The 23,197-nt window shown below is 36.4% G+C and overlaps 1 protein-coding gene across 2 annotated transcripts in view; it reads right to left on the minus strand.

Annotated features, from left to right (window-relative positions):
• FAF1 (Fas associated factor 1) overlaps positions 1–23,197 on the minus strand; it is a 161,474-nt gene that overhangs the window by 119,393 nt on the left and 18,884 nt on the right. The window contains exons 1-5 of one of the 2 annotated variants that reach the window (XM_040564937.1): positions 10,673–10,846; positions 9,840–9,886; positions 6,821–7,029; positions 3,350–3,441; positions 2,913–3,001 (exon numbers count right to left, since the gene is read on the minus strand). In XM_040564937.1, coding sequence (XP_040420871.1) covers positions 2,913–3,001; positions 3,350–3,441; positions 6,821–7,029; positions 9,840–9,886; positions 10,673–10,741 — 506 coding nt within the window. In that variant the 5' untranslated portion in view covers positions 10,742–10,846. Of the gene's footprint in view, positions 1–2,912; positions 3,002–3,349; positions 3,442–6,820; positions 7,030–9,839; positions 9,887–10,672; positions 10,847–23,197 lie in introns of those variants that run through there. The other variant, XM_040564936.1, reaches the window with a different exon arrangement.

The raw sequence follows: 23,197 nt of genomic DNA on the forward strand, positions 1-23,197 counted from the left end.
AGACATTCTTTGGCACCTTTCTGTTTTAAGACTGTTTTCTAAAGGAAATCGTGTTTCTCTCCACCCACCTATACCATCCAGCAGATTTGTACATATTCACTAGTTTCAAGGAGGACTGACGATGCTATAAAGGACTCAAATATTGGCTGTAAATCAACAGCTGGGCAGAGGAAAGGGACCTAAATTACTGGCCACCTTCATAAAAGACTGCAGCAGAAGCATAATCTTTTTATACTGCCTTCAGCCAACCTCTGGCCTTCGATGACAAGAACTACCATGTGATATCTCCTGTTGTTCGATACTACCTGCTTACCGGGATTTCAGCTGGAGAAAAGAGCCGGGGCAGGATGACAACTTACACAGGTGAAAAAAAAATGACATGGGTGCTACAAAATGCCTGGGAGGAACTGAAGCTCTGTCAGAGGTAGGCAAGATCAAGGGAGAAGCATGGAGGGAGAGAGATGAGTTACTTAAGCTGTTGTGATGAGGCTTTTTTCACCAAAAATCGTCCTTCATTACATCCACAGCCCACAGAACATGTTGTTATTGTTCCAGATGTTGTACATGGACAGGTATGGCTATGCCAACCCTACAGGTGGTATTTGACATTTAAATTTAATCTTTACACCTCAATTTACTAGCATGCAGTAGTAATTCACTGGGTTTCTATTACCTATAAAAGCTTTAGAGATGCCACCGATGAATGAGGATGCCCCAGGAGATTTTTGCTTGTTTAAACTGCAGGATCGTTTTGTCATTACATTTAGATGCTAGTTTAAGTCAGTTCTGGGTTAAGTCCATACAGTCTGCCACAAACTTCAATGCCTACCTACCAATACATTGGAAAAGGATGTTTCAAATGCTCTTCTCCTTGAGTGTCAAGAAGAGGCACAGACCAGAGTTTATAGAGCTGTGACCAGATTGCTCCTTTTATAAAGGGCATATACATAAAATACCACACACTGAAATCGTAGGCTTTTCAAATATCACTTTCTGGAGATATTCAAATCACGACTATTTATCTCTAGTTCAAAATAGAAGGCAGTTGAAGAAAACAGCAGATGAACTCACAAAGTAGGAGGCAAAGTTCTTTAATTTCCATTAATAATACATGTGAGCATCATGCTTTTAAAAATTGTGGGTAACAAACTAATCTGAATAATAACTGACCTAACAGTAGGCAGTAAACAGTGTAACTGGGTTTGGTACATTGCTTCAATTAGATGTGTTTTGATCTGCATTGATGCTTTAATTGGAGGCAAGCCTCCCCTTTCATCTAGAATTTATGACTTCAGGGAGATGATCTAGCCTTTAAATTATCCTTGTTTAAGTAGCTACTAATTAATCAACATTTGCTATCCCAAAGCTACCAAATTTATCTTAAAAATATCCAGAACTAAATCTCCTCTATGGAACAAGTATAAACTGTAAAGGTAGCAACCACTTTGATTTTAACAGGAAATAAAGTTCTGTTAGACTGTTCATCCAACAAAAAAGCCTGGGAACCCTTTATAAACAGCTTGTTGCTTTTACATAGTTTATTTCAGTTGAAATAAACTACATTCTTTAGAGTCTAGATTTTTTCCAAAATCAAAGACATTAAAGTGACAATACACAAGATAACCAGGTATAAAATATTAAAATTGCAAAATGAATTTAAAAAAATAGCATCTACATTGTTTTTCCACAGTATTTTCACTGTTCTTCAAGTAGTTCATTAAGTACAATGGCTTATTGTCCTCACACACAGCTACAGCTCCTGTTTGTACATACAACTCGCATCACAGCTCACTACCACCCTCTGTTCCATCACCGCTATTCCCTCTCTTAATGTTTTTTTTTTTATTTTCTATAATTTAAATCAGTTTTCTTATTTATTCCATAGAATACAGGCTATGTTCATAGATAACTTCTTAGTACCACAGGGACTACTTTTAGTCATTGGGAAACCATCTATTTATTTCTATTGATTGCCAAAGGATCTCCTTCATCATATTTGTAGAACATTCTACTATTTAACTACAACAGCAGAAACGCAATTCCCTCTTCAGATAACTTGAAGGGAATCTAGTCTAATGATTATGCAATTTGATCAATTCAAAGTACAATCCCTGCTTGCTTGACATTTTAGGACCAGAGCTACATTTTCAGACTCAATTACCGTGCACCCTCTAGCGGCCAAAGAATAAAAGTAATGGTTTTTCTGGTATGAATACATCTGTGTCTACCGTTGAGAAACAGATGGGCAGGAAAGAAAACAAGACAAAAAGTTGAAAGCAAAGTAACTGCAAATTGCTCTCTAACAGAAAGGATTCCGTTTTCCACAAAGAAGCATTTAATTTTCAAACCTTTGCAATATTCACTGACATATGAACACTGTTAACTTTTTGAGTATTGAAATCAGTAAGAGAAGAGACCCTGCCTACTTAGACAAAATTAGTTATTCAGCCTATTTATGTACATTTTTAAAAGTCCAAGATACAATGAAATAATATAACAAATATTTCAGAAAGAAAATTCTAATCAGCTGGTAACAATTTCTACACGTTTATCTTAAATGAATCAACCTAATGCAATAAATTATGAAAGGCCAGATTTAATTTAAAAACATTTACTCCCCGTGGAAATGAAAGTCATCACACCTGGAAGGTATAAGATTCTGCATGCACCTAAGTAATTCATGTAGCACACCAAGGTTTAAAAAAAAAAAGGAAAAAAAAAAAACAAAAAAACACTTTTCCCTTAATTTCAACAGTAAGGTACTGAGGTAGTTAATCCCAACACTTGCCTCTTCGACCACTGAAAACTGATTGCAGATTCCTAAAAGGATACATGTGGCTTCACAAAAACAAACAAACAAAAAAAAATACCTAAAGAATCATACAGGTAGAACATATGGCTAAAAGACTTACCCAGAATGACTTGAAGAAGGAAGAGGCAGGTCAGGTGTTAGAACATAAAGACTATTATTTTTTGGCAAGTGTAGAGTTTTTAAGACAGTCTGAGGAAAGAAAAATCATTGTAAATATTGTAAATATAAAACATTTGCTGATTTTGACATATTATTCTACTCCTTTTTAATTATTGACAACACCATCAAATTTTTGTTTCAAGACGTACTTGCTATGAATATAATAACAATATTTTTGTAGGTGTGCCATGTTTTAAATAAAAACAACGTAAAGTGATTTTTTGGTAATGTTTTAGCTTAAGTGTTCCTTGTATTACTTTCACCTAAGACATCTAACACTGTTTGAAACTCACAATTCTTGCATTGTAACCCCCCACCCTCAGAGCCTCAGTTTGAAACACTGAATTCAGGTAACTGAAAACACAGTTGAAAACTTACACTATCATCTACATCTCCAGTCTTCCACCCTTTCAGCAGCATTTTAGATGCAGGAATCTGAAGTTCATTTTCTAGAATACGTTTGATATCTCCTGAAGAGAAAAGAAATAAAATGTCAAGAAAAACACATATAAAGCATACACATTTACCACCATCTCAAACATTACTGAATTACAGCTCATAAATGAGCAAGGAAAAATTTACTACGAAATCAGTTTTACTGTAGTTATCATTGTAACACACACTTGAAACAGCAAAGAACAAATGAAGCTAAAAATCACAGAGCACGAATCTGATCCACACAATCACATGAGGATTTGGCAATTTGGACATTATTTCAGTAGTTCTACACTGCATGTGCTATCCACACATCTGCAGTTGCATGCTATCTGAAGCAATGCACCTTGCCAGCAATAAAGGTGGTGTGCATTCACAAATCCACGATCAATAATCCTGACACAGGGAACTAGAGCGTTCACACAGTTTGACTGGTCTGACAGCTTTTTGAGTGTTTTGCAAATTTTAATGCTGTCTTCTTCCTATAGCTATTACAGGCACAAAATAATTCAGGCTGAAGGTACCTCAGGAGGTCACGTAGACCAAGGCCAACTCAAAGAAGTTCAAAGGTCTAACGAGACCAGTTTAGTCAAGGTTTTGACCAGCTGACTCTTGAACACTTCTAAGGATGGAGGCTCAACAGCTTCTCTGGCCAACCTGCTGCAGTACTTGACCACCCTCATAATTAAAATAAACAAATACATTCCTCATATCTAATGGAAATTTTCGATGTTCCAATCTGTGTCCTTTGCTTCTCATCTTATCACTATGCTCCTCCAAGAAGAGTCCAGCTCCATCTTCTCTGTGTCCTTCCATCAGACAGTTATAGACTGTAATAAGGTCTCTACCTCTCCCCTCCTCTCCTCCAGGTTGAACAACTCCAATTCTCTTCGCCTCTACTTGTATGTCACCTTGTGCTCAAGTCCCCTGACTATCTTGCTGACTACTGCTGGACTCACTCCACTACTTCAACATCCTTCTTGTACTGGGGACCCCTGAATTGGATGCATTGCTCCAGACACAGTCTCACAAGTGCTGAATAGGTGAGAAAAATTATTCCGCTGGATCCACTGGCTATATTCTTGCTAACACAGCCTAGGATGCAGCTGGCCTTCTTCACTGCAAGACTGCACTACTGATGAGCCTCCAGATCTGACTCTTTTTTTTCTTTTCCTCTCCCCACAAAGTTTCTTTCTGGCCTATTAATCCCCAGCCAGTTACCAGATGGTATAACATGGAGTTATCCTGCCCCAGATGCAGAACTTCATATTTGTTTTCGCTGAGCTTCATAAGGCTCTTGTCAGTCCATTTCTCCAGGCTGTCCAGGTCTCTCTTGATAGCAGAATTGCCCTCCAGAACATCAGCCACTTTCTCTGATGTGCTACTGCCTGTGAACTTGCCAGGAGTGCTCTTCTTGACAAGCAGGTTTTTAATAAAGACATCAAGCAACGCTGGCCCCAGGATCAGACCCCGAGGGACACTACATTAGCAACTGTTCACCAGTCAGACTTTGAGCCTGGCAGTTCAGGCAAATATCTGCCTACCTTATAAGCTCACTTACCCTGTCCTCATCTCAAGAACATGACTATAAGAATACTACAGCAGAGTATAGAAAAGGCCTTACCAGAGAAAGTAACATCCAGTTCTCCCCTTGTCCACAGAGCCAGTTATCACATCGTAAAAGGCAATACGATTAGGCATAATTTACCCTTACCAAATCCAGGCTGGCCTTGGATCACCTGTTTTTTTTTTGGTTGGTTGGTTGGTTGATTGGTTTTGTTTTGTTTTTCCTTCCTGTGCTAAGAAATGGCTCCCAGGAAGATTCTGCTGCATAATCTTTCCACACCCTGAATTCAGAGATTGCCATTGAACAGCAAGTTCCCATCTTCCTGAGCTTTTCTTTTAATGCTGACTGTACTGGGTACTTACAGAAGCCCTTTTTTATCTCTTAGTGCTTTCAGCTCTGCCTGACCTATGGTTTTCCTTTAGCTCCAAACCTGCATACTCTGCCAAGTCTGTATTCCTTCTGGATAGCCCATCACTACCTTATACCTTTGTTGTACTTTCTTTTGCATTTAGCTTAGTCAGAAGTTTTGTTCTTCTGTGCTGGCCTTCTGCCACATTTGCTCCCCTTTTTGCATGTGGGTATGGACTGTTTTGGTGCTTTGAAGTTGTCCTTGAAGATCAACATCTCCCTTAAGCCCTTTTGCCCTTCAAGACAGTTTCTCCTGGGATTCTGCCAAGCAGTTCTTTGAAAAAGCCAAAAGCTGCTTTCCTTAAGTCCATAGCTGAAATCCTACTATTTGTCAAACAGAAGGCTGTGTTTGACCTTCATATTCCAAGAAACAGACAAAAGTCTTACACTGACTACCTTCTGACTGTTCCTTAATCATCCATACCTGAAAGAAGTTTATAAGAAAAAAATTACTACAGCTGCACAATTCTGATTTGGCCACTTGTGTATCTACTCTGCATGGACATAACTCAGTGCAGTGCAGTGAAAAGACAGAACACTAATCAAGAATTCAAACTAATCACCACTAGGTGGCACCATCCAATACCAAATAAAATGCAGAGAAGAAAAATAAGGACCAAAAAGTTTCAATTTCCAAATTTCATCACAGACATAAGGCTACAGCTCTGCAAGTTTTTTAATCAACTATTTCTTCGTTTTGATCTGTATACTGTCTTCAGAAAAACTTTTTCTCCTCAGTAATTTAATTTCCTTAGAAAATTAATTCAGCTTGGTGAGTATCAAAAATAACATGCTCTGCAATGGTAAAAACAGCATATTTCTAACATACTTGTATAAAATGCATCAGATTTAGAATGAAGACAAAAAGAATCTGATAAAAGGAATCTTAACTGCCCCAAAAGAGCCAAATAAAAAATTTTAAAAGGATGTAACAATGGTCTTCGTACTTGCAAGAATTCCTATGAATTTTGTCACTAATCCTATGCAGAAAAGGATGATGCTATAGAGATTCAAAAAGGAAGTGCCAAGATCATCTGCTTATTAACGGACTGCATCCACACTAATCCTACTGCAAATTACACTTTCATGCGTCAACTTAATCAGTAATCTTCATTTTGTTTCTGAAGCAAGTCCATAAGACAACTATATTTCAAGATAAATATTTGATAGATCACTAACCTTTACAAAGGATTAGTGAAATTTTGCATTTTTAAAGCTGCGAAGAGATTTGAAAATGGTTAGGACCTGTGGAGGCTGCATTTTTGGGGAGATATTTTGGAGGGGTTTGTTTTTGTTTTGTTTTTTTGGTTGGTTGGTTGGGGTTTTGTTGTTTTTTGTTTGTTTTAGGGTTTGGATTTTGGGGGCTGCGTGTTTTTTGTTCATTTTTGTTTTAGAAACTTCTCTGGTAAAATTCTTATGTCATTTTTACACATCCTTACCAACTGTGGAGCTGTCTTCAAGTACTACATCCACATTCCTGTCTCTGTACTCAACCCTGAAGTCAAGCATTCGAGGTTGTCTTTCCACTATTTGTCTAGATGGCACTACGTGGCGAAATGCTGAGGATGAGGAAGGAGTTGAAGAACCTGCTGCAGAATGACTTGTGGGGCCGTACGCTGGTCCTTGTAAAGTCTCTCCACCATACTCACTGAAACATATGCAGATAAGAAGGTTTGAATAAAATAGCTTGATAATGTTTAAACAAAGATTAGCAAAGTAAAATGAACAGTGTTATTCACTTACTATGGTCCACAGCATATGCCTCTTGAATGAATTACATTGTCATATCTGAAAGTACTGTTTTACTAGTAATTAGAAATTAACTTTCATATTAACAACATTAATATTTCAGTGACTCAGAAGTGCTATAGAAGAACAGTTTAAATGACAAACAGGCATTTAAGCCACTTTTAGTCTAAAGTTCACTGTGTAATTAACATCGGATTTATCTTGAGAAGCAGCATTATTTCCTGTTCCAGGAGTGCTATGACCATATAAAAACTTGCACCATGGCAACCACCAGTTTTCTACATCATCAGGCTAGTACCACATGGAAATAAGAATCAGAAAAAATTGAAATAAACAACAGAATAAACTGGGAAACCCTCACTACCCAGAAGCACACCTTGTCCTCCTCAGTGAGCCTCTCTTTAAGATGTAAATGAGATTAGAAACGAAAGGTAACAAAACATGAAATTTAAGGAACATTACTCCAGGCCAAAGAAAATTATGATGTACTGAAATTAGATTTTAATGACAAGATACTTCACACAGCAAGCCTAGAGCTTTGCATTGTAGATGTCCTTACCAGGAACACAGTGCTCCCTGTTTAGATTATCTGTCCTGGGCAGTTACAGGATATCATGAGGGAGGATGTGAGCTAATAAAATGTATGCACTGAAAGAATGGGAGCTGTGCAAAGAAGGATTTAGGAAATGCTGAGATGCAAGTTGCCTCATTTCCATTCCTGAACAGAACTTATTTAAAAGACTCCCGTTCCTGAAGATACTATGAGATTTCTCAATGGAAATGTTTCTTCAACAAATCAAACCTGACATCTAGAGGAGGACTGAAATTTTAAAAAGCGTGAATATGGGTGGCACCCACGTCACAGAACCATGCATAAACAGTACCAAGCTATTGCAAATCACATCATTTGAAAAAGAAAAACATATTATGCTTGTAAAACATGTGGCTCCTCCACTTCTCACATCAGCAGGCTCAAAAGGATGAATTCCCAGCTACAAACACCCATGCCCACAGGTCAAAGACTCACTTCAGAGGATTAAAGAGTAGAGGAAACAGTCTTATTTTCAGGCTTTAAAAAAGTATAAACAACAAGCAATATGTTTGGGGTTTTTTGTTTGTTTGTTTGTTTTTTTGTTTAAATCTGACATCCAACAATGAATTAAGTAATATAACCATTTTGTTAAAAGACCTAAGAAGCAAAGAATATCCTGATTCTCAGGTATTTGTTTTTTTCAGTCAACACGATTGAATTATAAAACAAAATGTATTTTTTCCCCTCAATATATTAACTTGCTTCAAGTCCAGTTGTATTAATTATATTTGATTCCATTACAGAAAGCATTTTACATGTCTGACTGGCAACCTCTAGTGGAACATAAAAAGCTTCATGTCAGTAAATTAACCTCATCTGAAAACCACTGGAAACTAGGCTTCTTACCCTTTCAGGTCTCCTTTTAAACTTCTTGATTTAAAATTAAAAAAAAAAAAAAAGAAAGAAAGAAAAAAGACTACTTGTGACACCCTTTATTGTCTAATCATTTCTAAAAATGAATAAATTAGTACTGAAGAAAGCTGTAAGTGGACACTGGACATGCTTGTTATCAAAGTTGGGTATAACTGCCCCCTAGCTCCTTCCCCCTGACAAAATGCTTGCAAGCATTCCGGTATTTTGAATATAAATGCTTTGAGGTCAGGACTTACTAACATAAATCCTGTTTTTGTGTCTCTGCTTATGTTAATAGGTAGAAATAGTGCTTGACACAGAGTCTTGTTCTGAATTGGACTATGCAGACCTAGCCATAAATAAACACCTAGTAACTTTACTGAGCAAATAAAGTTTTATCTTGAATTAAAAAAACAACTCTATTTTATGATAGCTTTAGTGAGTATTGACATATATGCCAAAACACCACTTTACCTACATGATGTATCTTCTTTAATCATCAAAACAAACCTTTTAAAAACAGTACATTGAGTATTTCCTTCAACAACATTTAAAACGCTATTTTACTGCCTCTCCCAAGTAGCTCAATTCTTGCTCTGCTGTTTTCAATTGCCTCATCAGCACTTAGGCTATCGTGTGTCAGTGACTTCAAGATATGCAGGCATCAGTATACAAGCCAAAATTTAATTCAGAAGCTGAAAGATGGTCAGTAAAGCTACTTTTAGAAGGGAGCAACCTTGCTTTATCTAGCATAATATCTGCTGGATGTAATTCACTTATAATAAATAAACTTTTTTTTGGCCAGAGGTATATGGAATACTGATATCCTTAAAAATGCATAAGGAAAAAGAAAATACTTAGCCAGGCATATCTTTATATTTGCCCTGCAAATTTTTACACATTTAGAGGAAGAAAAAAAAATAAAAAAAAAATAAAGTCCTGAAAAGACTAGAAAGCACTGAAGTCTGAAGACTGGAAGTCCTAGAAAGCACACCAACATCCAGACCTAGTAAAGGAACAATCCTACAGAATGACCTAACAAATGAATTTAAAATAAACTAATTTGAATAGGCATTTGAGCTGGTTCTCCACCAGTATGGGGGAAAAAAAATAATGTTAAATCAGCCTTGCCAGGAATTGAATTTGTGGCTCAAGAAACTGCTTTAAAAGGGGAAGTACATCACCATCTAAGGATTCAGGAACAAAACCGTAACCATTACATAGCATCATTCTCTGCATGTACTACTCCATCGCTCTGTGCTTACCTTTGCAGAATGCCGTTTTCTTGTGGTATTACACCATTTATAGCTGCCTAAAAGGAAAAAAAAGTTTTCAATCAAACACACAGAGGAATAACAATAAATCAGAAGGATTCCTATAGTATGTTTTAAGAAGTGATTAACTTGCTTTAAAATATGTTGTAAAATGTTCTCCACTAAGTGAATATTCTTGGTAAACGATATTGCCATTGAAGTACCCTCTTAAAATAAAAAACATATCTAGGTGAAAATGAACGTGAACTGATGCTCAGGCTCCTATGTCTGTGTGATGGATTTCCCAGGTGTGATGCACAGGAATCGAGTTCATGGCCTGTGCCCAGTAAATCTACCATACGTAGGAAGTGTACAAAGTGTTAAAAATGCAGCTTTCAGACACATCAAGCTAACTGTGCACAGACAAGTATCTTCACAGAAATTCTCATGTTTCCCAGAAGTATCAGGCCTGCACAAACCTATAAGCCTGCTCAGCTGCACAGGCACCAAGGTTGCAAGTCCGAAGTCTTCTAGTCTAGCCTCTGAAGTGTAACCATGTGCCACGGACTCACAGAAATACAAATTAACCCCCCGAAATTCAAACAATCTTCACACAGAGAAGGAAATATTTTTAAATACAGATTATGCAGCTAGGTATTGTCCCATTAGATTATCAAAATAAACAATATATTACTTAAGTGTAGGTGTGAGCCTGGGCCCAAACCTGGCGAGTTGCATCCAAATTAGGCCTCTTATTTGAAATTACAGAGGTATTACCTATAAAAATATTGTAATAAAATTATGATATTAAAATGTCTTTTGTTTAGAATAGCCTCACAACATACCCCAGTTTCAAGTCCAAAAACCCACTTCTGACAAAATTGTCTTCTCAGCCTGTTCCAGCATAGCGCCATTCTACTTTGTGGAAAGTTTTAATGCATTTCCAGCACATCTGGCACTATGTACATTTATATATCAATCAAAGCTTATACAAAGTCAGGAAGAGCGAAAAAGTTGGAAAGCAGGTAAGACTCTCTTCAACAGTATTTAGAAGACATCTTACAGACTGCTTTATACCACAAAAAAAGTTTCCACAATCTCCTTGATGCTAGGATTTTTCAGACTTGAGGTGCAGTGAAAGTGATACCACGTGAGCTAGCAACGATGGCTTACACATTTCACTACTCAGATGTTTCAATTCTGTTCTGATTATCGTTGGAAGATATGGGAGTAGAGATGTCAGAACCCCACCTAACTTAAGGCTTTTAAGCAGGGCCAAGCAATGGGCAGGTAAAGAGGAATAGCACTGGAGGGAATTTGACAAGGAATGAGAAAAATTATGTTAAAAAAAAAAAAAGAGTTTGAAATGCTAATTTTGAGTTTTGATGATCTTTATAATCACTATTGTTTTCACAGTTTTCATTGTTTTTTTTATGTATTTGGTAGGCTTGAGGGTGACATTGAAGAGAGCTTGTAGCATCTCACTGATTTTCTATTTCTGCTGTACCACCAATTCCTGTATTTCTACTGCCACAATTTCTACTATCACTAATATCCATTCTTATAATATGTCAGCTATGCCTGAACAGCTGGCCAGTATATCTGGTGAATAAGTGTTTGGTCCTTGATGAAGACAGATAAAATTTAGAAGCTCATAGACTATTTACTACTCCAGGAGGATGAAATCGAATACTGTAACTGAACTACGGACTGTCATAATCTGTCATCATTTTTACAAATTAACATTAAAAAATGTGGCTTAAATAAGACATGCCCAATAAATACAAAAGTAGACTAAATCCAGATTTAAACCCGATCCTTTTTCTCCGAATACATAAGCATGAATTTTTACAATTTCTGTTAATAAATAAGATTTAATAATTAAGTCAAAAATGCACTACTACTTAACTCAGTGAAGTAACTATGATACTGCAATAAGACTTGTCATTCATTTAGATAAAATATTACGCTAATGACAGCAGAAAAAGCAGACAAGCAGAAGGGCTGCAGGTATCTATAAACTACAGCAGTTACCCATAAGGCTGCATCAAATTACAGTGAAAACAAAGCTTCCTACCAGAACACTTTTTAAATCAGTTTATCCGCTGTGCATGGCAATAATCAGTGGTTTCTTTTTAACGTGTCTTGTTTATCATCACTGTGGTTTTTGCAGTCATACATAGCTCTTGATCATGTTCATCTAATAAGTCTCCAGGAAGAAGTGAGAGGTTTTGGTTTGTTTGGGTTTTTCTGAATTGGCATCCCCCCTCCCCACCCCAATACTCTTCAGTAACATACACAATTTGGTTAAAAGACAAAAATATCCTTTATTTTGTATCTGTAGGATATGAAGAGCAAATACAGGTTCTTGTACCACAGGATTAACACACCAATGACCATCTGCTGACAACAGAAGCTGTCTCTTTACTTGGAGCAAAAGAAGCTGCTTCAGTAACGAAGAAATATAGCACAGCACTTCCACACTTCTTCTGTCAAAGCCTGTACCTCAATCTCAAATGATTAAAACAGCTCAATTTTTTTTCTAAGTCTAGTCAGAGGGGCTAAATATGATAGAGGCTCCAAGCTATTTTCTTTAAAAATGAATAATTCACTTGTTCACATCCTCGGTTCTGTAAACTTGATGACATTTAAGGGGCACAGCAGTAAGAAAAAAACAGCTGCAGCATTATGTACTTTTTTTGATGGAAAGACCTCTACTAACCACACAGTAAAAATAAAGAGTCTGGACACTGTTTGTTAAGCAAGATGGAAGACTAAAATTACATAGATGACAAATGGTGGCAGTGCACATGTAGATATTGAATAAATATTAAATATCCATGTTCTTACAAGATATCTGTAAGTAGACACTGAAAAGAAAAGGGAACAACCATCCACCTTATGGTTTCATAGCAGGAAGGTTGTGAATGAAAAAATAAAAATAAATGAACATGTTATTAAGACAGTTCCAGACTCTTCTTCCCCAGTGTCAGTCCCCTTTGAGAGAGGATCAGGTCTCTGTGGTTAAGCAAACATTCAAAGATATTAAATTTTTGTCTTTCCAAACAGGGATCATTTGATCATCAAAACCAGCCTGTGTGACTAATATACAGTAATTAAAGAGATATATTTCCCTTGAAACAGTTTTAATAACAGGTGCAGTAAATCTATTCATGGGTTATTAAATAAAGATGCCATGTCTGGCTCTGAAAATGTCTTCAGCTTCAGAGCGTTATAAGGGAAGCAGCACTGCGTGCCCACTCTGCCCTCACTCCGCATAGCCACTAGTATCCACTACAGGGTACTGCAACTTCAGTGTTTTTTTCTGTCTGTTCTAATGCTATCTTCATTTAAAGAGTTAAGCTCATCTTAAGTGGAAAATTGCTCTGCACACTGGAAATATTTAAATGCCTGAAGAATGCTGCGATGCATAAAGCCTTTCCTCAAAGGCTATCAACTGAAATAGATTAGTCCACTCTGCCTAAATGTGACTTTTTTTCTTTTTAACCATTACAAAACATTGTTGGAGAAAAACAAGAACCACCATTTCTTAATAAGCTGATGAGACAATGTTGACTTCTCTCCAAGTACACAATTCTAGCACTAATCTGTTAAAAACAATTAAGCATATCTTATGGTGACTCTCATGCTGGATGGCAAGAAGGTTCCTATGAATAATTATGAATGAACTGTGGTATTAAAGACAGCACAAAATCTTGTCTCCTAAGCTTGAAGTACTCAGTGGTTATCACTAAGTTTGAAAATAGGGTGGATTTGCCAATCATATTATTTAAAAGCAGAGGTCTACGTATACTGGCTGCATATACAAACAAGGCTGGGAATTCCTTCGTCTTCAAGTACAGATGAAGGTTTTATTTCCAGTGTTTAGAAGGGATACTTAGATGAATTATCTGAAGAGCTAAAACTAAGCCCAGACAAGAGCAGAGCCAAAGGCCCTTCCAAAGGGTGAGGTGAGAAAAGAGCTTCTTCTACAGACAAATCTGGACCCCCTCTCCTTCCCAATCTCCATACCACACAACAGTTTTGGCTAACAGATACAAACCCTGTCATAGACACACAAATCCTTTAAAAATTTTCCACATTCAAACCTCTACCTCAGTGAAAACCAGCAGTGAGCAGCATACAGCCTGATATGCAGAAATTACAGATTCTCTTCTGGAAACAACCTGGGTATCTTGGATGAGTGAAATGGATCTTGGGAAGCATGACTTATCAAACCAGGGTACTAGAAAGCATATCTCTAAGCAAAAGAAAGCAAGTTCAAGCAGAAGTTCATGCTAGAAGAGCAATACTTGCAGAGAAAGGGGTTACAGAGCTGTAAATGCCATGCACATGTAAAAGCTGCACGAGTTCCATTGAGATAAATAACCACATCAGCTTAATGCAACCAGTACAAGTTTATGTATGAATCATCTCACACAGAATTTTAAAAGCTTTATTTAGGTTTGATTAAATTCAACAAGACCACTTCAGTCTACTTAATGAAGGCCACACAGAGCTTTACATTGGTTTAGCTAAAAACTGAGGAGGTTTACATTAAACAAACATGTCTCACATGAGTGAGACACAGACACAGGGCAATAGGAACTGCTGCAGAGGTGACTTAATCCAAAATCCAGGGGTGGCCAACCAAACAGCATCTACTGCTTCAGAGAAAGGCACAGGGAAATAAAACCGAGGAACTTGCTCAGGGGGCATTTTCTTCCTATACCCTGGTATTCTGTCAGTCCGGCACAAAAAGATTTCTCGTAATTACTTTTTTGTTCTATTCCACATTAAACAATGCAATAGCCTCATGATCCATATCTTTAATTCTTGCTATGAAACTCACTTAAAGCTCTCTTTGATAAAAGGATTCATTTATTATGTCCTTCAATACGCAATATTCTTACCCAAATGTTACAATTCACATTTTGCTTTTGTTTTAAAATGCATGGTAAGCTAAAGGAACAAAGTTCTGCATTTTGTGGCTTTCCTGCTCATTTTGCCTTTTCTTCCTATTACGTATTTAAGACTTCCTTAATATCTAAACAGTTGCTCTCAAACCACAAATTCAGAAAGTTTTTCCCATGCCGCTTCCTACGTTAGCTGAAGCAAAGGCAGCTCTATCTATCACTATCTCAGAGGATGTCGTACTGGTAGTTTTCTGGACTATATTTAGAAATATGACAAAAATGGTTGGTTTGCTGTTTCACACTACAAAACAAACAAAAACTTATCTTAATACCTGACTGACCCTTTCATCATTTAATCCTGCATTTATTTATTTCTCAGTCTGATAACACTGGTGAATATAACACCAAAACATACATACAAAACCTCGTTATAGAGGGAGAGACAACAAATGCAATGTTTTGGGTTCTGTAGAATAAAAAATTGGTAACAGTTGTTTTTTGCAAAAAACAATGAGTATTCTTGCATGCAATCAACCCATCCTGCTTGAGGATCAGTCAAGACTTTTTGAATTTATAAAAACTAAATGTTTGTTGTTGTTTTAAATAAAAGTTAAATAAAATATACTAAAAGGCCCTCACTAAGCAATCTAAAATACACTGGAAAAAATATTTCTTTTATTTTGTATTTTATGATATTCCCACAGCACAGAAAGGGTTATTTATACTATTATGTTTACAATTGTAAGGTCATTGCAATTAATTCTACTCCTAATCTGGATTAAATGTGATATTCCCTGTGAAATGCAATATTCTTAATCTAACTTTGTTGCTTTCATGTAATAAATTATAGCTGCTTAATCCCAAAGATTTTAAATCCATTACTTTATTTTGTATTTAAACAAAATAAAGAGATGATAAAACTCCAAACAGATAGTACAATGTTATGCTTTAAAAAAAAGTTATCCAGAGAGAAATAAGAAATAAGTAAGTGATAAAGAAGAGCACTGGTGAGACAAAATATGCATGAAACGACAAAAAAATGAAAATGAGTTTTAAATTTCATCCAAACTATAAAATTGTATGACAAAGGAATACACAAAGTAAAGCAAAATGGCAGCAGCATGAAGATTGGTTCCTTTTGAACACAGAAGTATTGCTTACAATGAAAACTACTCACAGAGTTCTGCTATCTGCACATTTCAATAAGTATTTTGAAATAATGTTCTTCTACTAGCTCTCTATTTGTCAAAAACTAAATTTGGATGGCATTTTCAACAGAACTGATATTGGCATTACTAGGTTTTTAAACAGGTAATGGGAGATGTATGTCTGTCGAAACATTTGTTCTGACCTGCTAATACCATGACTTCAGGAAACTCTACAGTAAGTAAGAATATATGTGGACTTCTCCTATGATCAGACTATAACAATAAAAAATGGGAAATTTGGGAACAAACAGCAAAGTCTTCGTAATTGACACTGATAAAAACATGCTTTAAGTATTAGGCAAATAACACAGGCAATCTGGATTAATAAAATAAAGCTTTACTGAAATCAGCTGTAATACAACCACTTCCTTCTGCACCAAGACTGTATTACGAGACTCCCAAGCAGAGGAACACGGTTTTTATACAGCTTCATGCAAATATCAAATCTTTCCTGTTACACACCAGTCTGCGATCTGTTATTCTAAATGCAAAGCTCTGTAAAACATTCTGCAGGAATAAAACTTATTTCAGACCAGATACTTTTACAGACAAAACACACTATCACCTTCCTACACAAACAGATATTTTGAAGCTGTTATGTTAGCAACTAAAACTGGTTTGGGTTTAAGTCGTAAAAAGTATTATTCAGTTTGGATTTTTAAATGAACGCAATAATATTTAAATTTTAAAAAATTACTAATTATGTCCCCATAATAAATTAACAGAGGCAACCTCTACCTTTGTTATCTTTGGCAGGCTTTGCAAGGCAAAGAAGAAAGTCAGCTTTTTCCTGTAGTTTGTGTTATACTTGCTGGCATTTCCCCAGCTTTGCAAGTCTCAAAGTATTTCCAAAGTGCTAGACGTGAAGTTACACCCACAGTTTTCACAGAATGCCAACATTTGTCCCCATCGTGGTTAAAATTTAACCAAAAGCTGTAATTGAACTACAATGAAATGTCTTCTATGCATTCTGCTTTATTTCAGCTTGCTTTCTTTACAACAAATATACTTCATGAAAAGCTGCGAAACAATAGAATTGCTAATAAAGCAAAAAATTAACATTTCATCAAAAATTCCACATGAATATATTCATACAGATGATTCACTTCATCAGCAAGAGAGCACGCGTTGAAATAGTTTACAATTAGCACTCTAGATGTGGTTTCCCATTTCTCCCTACTTCTTTGGTGGCTTCAACAAACTTTTTCCTGTAGTTCCTACAACATGCCGACATGCACTAGGAAGCCTTTCAACAGTTAGATATACTTCTACAATCCTGGGAAAAAACCCTCACACTTTGCACAGCCCTTTAATTTTATATTGTCACTGCATAATTCCACAAACAAAGCACAAGCTCAAGAATAAATTCCCAACTTGGTGCGTTTTTATAGTGCAATGAAAATAAATAACATGAACATATTAATAAAGAATCTTACTGATCAGGATCTATCCAAGCCAAAATACTATTTTCAACAGTAAAAGAAGAAAAGAACCTACCCCAAACCAACCACTCAAAAAACATTCATGCATACAGGGAGAGGAGCAGACTGATACATCTGCTGCTTCCTGACACGTACATGTACCTTGGCTCTAGTGACTAACATCACAACTTCTTACAACTTCTAACTTAACAGAAACAAAAGCTTATGCTGGATATCAAAGAGTATTTTGGTACTCTCTAATAAATAAAAAAAAAAAGCTAAACAGCAAGAGAGACAGATAAAACAAAGGCTATGCCTGGAAAAATATCCGTGTTCTGAACTTCCACATTTCTACCCCTTTGCAAATTATTTTATGTAAATTTGGACGACAACACTAAAACGCAAAGGTTGGGGATGGCTACCTCAAGACAACATACTTTTTGTTCAGCTTTAAAATTGCTCATTGTTATGACATACTAGCTCCCAGCAATTATTAAAAACATATAATATGAGTGAAATCTCATGACACAAGATGATTTTAAAAAATTCCTAAAAGTACTGTATATAGAATAAGATCGCTCTTACTGGAAAGGCATAACAACGTGAAACATCTTATATGACAGTTTCCAAATTACCCTAACCATAGACAACAGACTGCCTAATCACTACTCAATAATAAAGAATATTTACGTAAGACTTAGCTTAGTTTGGAAACCAGAAAATACAGACTCAAATTATGTAATGTATAATTTGTCTACAATATTTCTGTTTCATGACATCTGTGCTGTGCTACTGGCACAGCAGCAACCCACGTCTTCCAGGACCAGCTAAAAACAGTTTGTTTAAATATAAACAAACAAATAAATAAATAAAACTAGGACAAAAGTGTTAAGATATTCAACAGTAAAGTTGAAAGTCTGGTGGATCTAGATGACTCCTCACTTACATGGCACAATCTTTCACTATTAAGGTTCACTTGCAAAATAGTCGCAGCGTCTGCAGACATTGATTCTCAAATTAAATAAATTACTTCATTTTTTCTCCTACTCGTACATTCCCAGCATGATTCCATGACAGACTAATTGCTTGTCAAACACGCATTTATAAGACTTATGCAGTTTTCAGTTCAACTAGTTACAGAGTAATATATGGAGAACTACTTTTAGGTATCTTAAAACACCAATTAGCAGCCACTTAACTATTAATGTATTCCAGAAATTTGCTCTTGAATTCAAATGTTTAAGGACAAATTAATGCCAAGCAATCTGCAGAGAAATTTCCCATACAGAGGCAGAAGCCTTTGAAAATAAGCATTTGTGAAATGTAAGGGAGGCTGGTAATGCGTGCATGTAGCTACAGTAACACTGCCAGGCACTACTGTGATCTCAGCTCCTGCTTCTTCATTAATCTCAGAGCACAAAAATAAATAAATAAATAAATAAATCTCTGTTACAATAGTCTTTTTTTCATGAAGTGAAATCAAAGGTTTTTAGTCCCATTGCTTGTTAGATCGGTATGCAAGAAAAACTTACAGCTCACTTCTCCAGGAACTAAATTCCCCCTATTATTTAGGAAGATGACACGTTGATTACATTACTTTACAAGGTTGACAGCAAAGATTTAAAACTCCTAAAAAATCTGTTCAGCTATCTTTCTGGCCAGACATTAAAATTTCTTATGTAGCTTTTTTCTATTAGAAATATTAAATAAATAGTAATAAAACAAAGCAAATTATTTTAGATTAACATAATCCCTTTAGTGTCTACAAAACTGTCTGACAGTTTGCAGCTTAACCATTACATTTGCTAGAGCTGTGAAGGGATGGAAGATACAGATCTCTTCACAAATATTGAAAAATTATCACAGTTTAACAGGCATGAAAGGGTGTTCATTTAGAAGACACTTTGCTCAAGTTTTTTGGGTCTGTGCTACATCAGTTTTACCCTGCATTAAAAGTTCTTAACCCATTACATACCCTCCTGCAAACAGCAGTGTAAGAATTAGTCCCTTCTGTTGTATCAACAAAACTGCACACCATACCTGAGACAGCACTAAATGACACAGGTATTTAGAGCCATGACTCTTTTAACAGCCTTAATAAAAAAAGCCAACACACAACAACCCTACCTCCATGAGAGCTATCCATTATTTTTTTTCCATCACTCCGAAAAAATGCCCTCAAATCGGAGGACAAAGAAAAAAAAAATCAAATAATTATAATTCATGGTTTCCATAAACATGTAAACTTTACACCCCTCAGCCTCAGTCATGGTAGACCAAAATGAGCCGTAAATACCTAAGTGAGCCCTAACTACCTAAACAGTCCCCTACTAAGAAAATAAAAAACATTCTCAGAAACTGTTTTCACCAACTTCCCGATCTTCCCCAGACAACGTTTCACCCTCTTTAAGCAGATGTGATCATTTGCTCAGAAGTAGAAGAAATAGTTTGTATTTCTAACATTCACCTGCCTTAGAACCCCAAAAGAAAAAGATAGAAATAACCTGAAGAAACCAAATGCCCCTCTAGATCTAGCACATGACACAGCTATTAATTGTTGAGGTAAGGAGCATTTTATGAGTTTTGGTCTTTTTTTGTGTGTGTGCCTGAATAGTACCAGGCAAGATCTACAGGAATCTAATATACACTAGAGATGAGGAAAACAATTCATTTCAGTTTTCAAATCTTTATCTACGGGCAAGCCAGGAATTGCTCCCTTCCCAGCCTTTCTTTACATAGGGAACACTGTGAAACTTGAGATTCTTCAGTATTTACACAATATCAGCAGCTACAGCTTTGATTACAGCTTTAATGGGTTTCCTGAGGGGAAAAAAAACAAAATCTCATAATATGGCAATGTTAACATGATTCAAGCAGTGTCTCTCAACCTCTTTTTAAGGAGCAAAAGGTCATCCAAACAAGAAAACAAACCCAAAGACCACCTAAGGTTTTTTTTGGGGAAAAAAAAAAGCCATCCAAGGACCAATTTATGTATTAAAATAATGGTTTTATTCAAAACAATCAGAAGCGTAGAACACACAAGCTATGTATTTGCTACTTGTATTCTCCTTTTACTATGCTTGTTTCCTTGCTTGCATGTATCACAATGACATAAAAATGTCATGACATTTTTATTGGTCTTGGCTCCATTTTAGTTTAAACTCTATTTGCTTTGTAGACCACTTTCTGATGTCTAGCAAAGCACTTGCACGCACGGGACCAAGGCTGACACAGAGACACAACGGGATCAATTGCAATCCATGCTCACAAAGTCATGGTGTCCCAGTAGCGATATATTGAACTCTTCTCCACACCAGCCAAGGTACCACCTGGTGCCACTGTTAAAAGTCGCAGGTGAAAGCAGTTGGGACGTGGTAGGACCTTGTTGCTATCAGAGGTAATCTTCCTTCCTTGAAGCACATGACTGAGGTGACAAAGAAGGACTCTTATTTTGCATTCTGCAAGAAAAGAATCTTAATTTCCTCTGTAAGCATTAGTTGTTGGTTTTTTTTGTGTGTTTTTTTTTTTTTCCTTAATAGATGACTGCGCATACCGCTCTATGGAAAACCATATCATACTTACAACTACCTAGAGATCTGCACATTCCATAGGGTCTTCAGTGTAGAAAATATACAAGATATAAATATACGAGGTATATAAAAAGGAAACATGTTTTATTCGAGATGAAGGCATTCAAAAGTAAAAAAAAAAAGATTTAAAATTCATAGTTTAAGAAGAGCTAGTCTTCTTTGCTACCACCCAGCTGCCCCAAACTTGCATATAAAATGCACAGCATGCATCTGAGCTAACTCAAAGATACAGAAATGTCACTTTGGGAGCTGCAAAACAGCTGTCAATACAGAGAATGAGAAACCAAAGGATTTTTCGCAAGCAGGGATCCTGATTTAACAGAAAACACATTAATGACTTCCAAAAGAGACTTCTGTGGGCCTTTGTAAAGCGAAAAGTTCACATGTAATTTAATTGTCTCCTGCTACAAGAGGTTAATGCTGCAGTTGGACACACAAGAAACTTGCAAGTCCTGTATTTCCTGGAGAACAGGCACCATGCCCGCAGCACGCCTGCACCAGCGAAAAGCCCATCCACCACCATCACTTGGCATTACAGCTCTGAGCTTCCTTCTTCCTCAGCTCTGCTCGCAGCAGGATTTTCAATGCTATGTGGGCTACTCAGTGCAGTAACTTGACAGGACACCCATGCAGAAGGGAAAGAAAAAAGATAAATAAAGGCAGAGGGAGAATACAAACCTCTAGTTCCCGTAGGTGGACACGACTGTTCATTTGACCCCAGGGAGAATGCTCTTAATGCACAGATACGTCTGTGCTCCTAACAGGCAAAACCCTTCAGATCCAGTCCTAACAAGAGCACACAAACTTCACCAACCCCATATGCAGTGCTGTCAAATGTGTGCCATATTCAGTATGCAAGTCTGAAGTAAAGAAAACAGCAGGTCAACAATACCAGGCAGAAGGGGCAAATGTGGTGAGCCACCACCAAACACCACGTGTAGTCCTGGTTCTGCAGGCACTGAAATACAGCTTAGAATGAAACGGGAGCTGCTAAGCACATGACGATATTGTCCCAGGTTTCAGGAAGAGAAATGGCCTCATGCCAAGTAAATTAATCATCTGGGTTCTGGGGGCAGACTAATTCAGATCAATTAAAAAAAAAAACATACAAAGAGGTAACTCATCAAAGCTTCTCCAGGGCTAATCAGTTGGGGAAAAAAAAGATAAAAGTAATCATTAGTGTTTTAGTTCTTACCAGCTGGTACTGTGATTTATTTTTTTTTTACTGCACATTGTTAGGAAAAGAACAAAGGAAATGGTTAGAAAGTGAAAGATACAAATAATGGTTGGTTGGTAACTGTCAAGAGGCAATGGACCATTTTCTGCCTAGGAATTTCATCTAAAATGGCACTTCCAACAGAAATTAAAAAGAAAAATTGTAAAGCTTCACTCACTTTTCTCAGCTCAAGGGTTTTTTTTTTTTTTTCTCTTCTTTAAAAAAAATAAACTTATTTACTTCTATGTGATGTTGTCTTTTGGAAAGAAATATAAGCACATACATGTAAACAAAATGGATACTTATATTAAAAGCCCTGACAAATAATAATGATTTAAGAGGTTTTAAAAAGTGAACTAATCATCTGTTCAAGTTATCCATCAAAAAGCAAAAACTTATAGTTGAGTGTAGAAGCTTTATGAAAACAGATGTTCAAGATGTACAATTTTTTCCTTCCAAGGTATAGAAATGCTTTTTGTCAGATGATTCTTGGAAGCTCTGTATGAGAGAAACTGCAAGTCATTTCCAGGTGCACTCAGCTGCTGGCTTCACTGCAATCATACTGTGCTTTGAGCATGGAACAACAAAGCTAAGTATAGCAGGAAGGCACAAAGGGCATTTCAAGAATCTAAATTGAAAATAAAAACATGAGATTTTTGTGACTTTTTTTTAATTACACACAATTTTTACAGTGAAGTGAACATGGGATAACCCCACCATTATTTTGATGAAAATGACTATCCTCTTAAAGTGATATGCTAAGCAGTACCTAATATCACCACATCTACTGGAAAAGACTGAAATAAAAACAACTGTAAACTAGTGACCTCCAAATGAGTAACAACAGGAACGGTCATACTGAAAAAAGTAGAAAATTAAGTATGTTGAATCCAGGTTTTTATCCAAAAATCCTGTTCTGACTACCAGTAGAGAATATAAAGTCTTGTTACACGTGAAGGATTTGTGTTTTTCATTAAATTGGTGAAAGGTACAGGAGATTAGGTTTATTCACAGATGCT

The sequence above is a fragment of the Cygnus olor genome, chromosome 8 (genome assembly GCF_009769625.2).
Source record: "Cygnus olor isolate bCygOlo1 chromosome 8, bCygOlo1.pri.v2, whole genome shotgun sequence".
NCBI lineage: Eukaryota > Metazoa > Chordata > Aves > Anseriformes > Anatidae > Cygnus > Cygnus olor.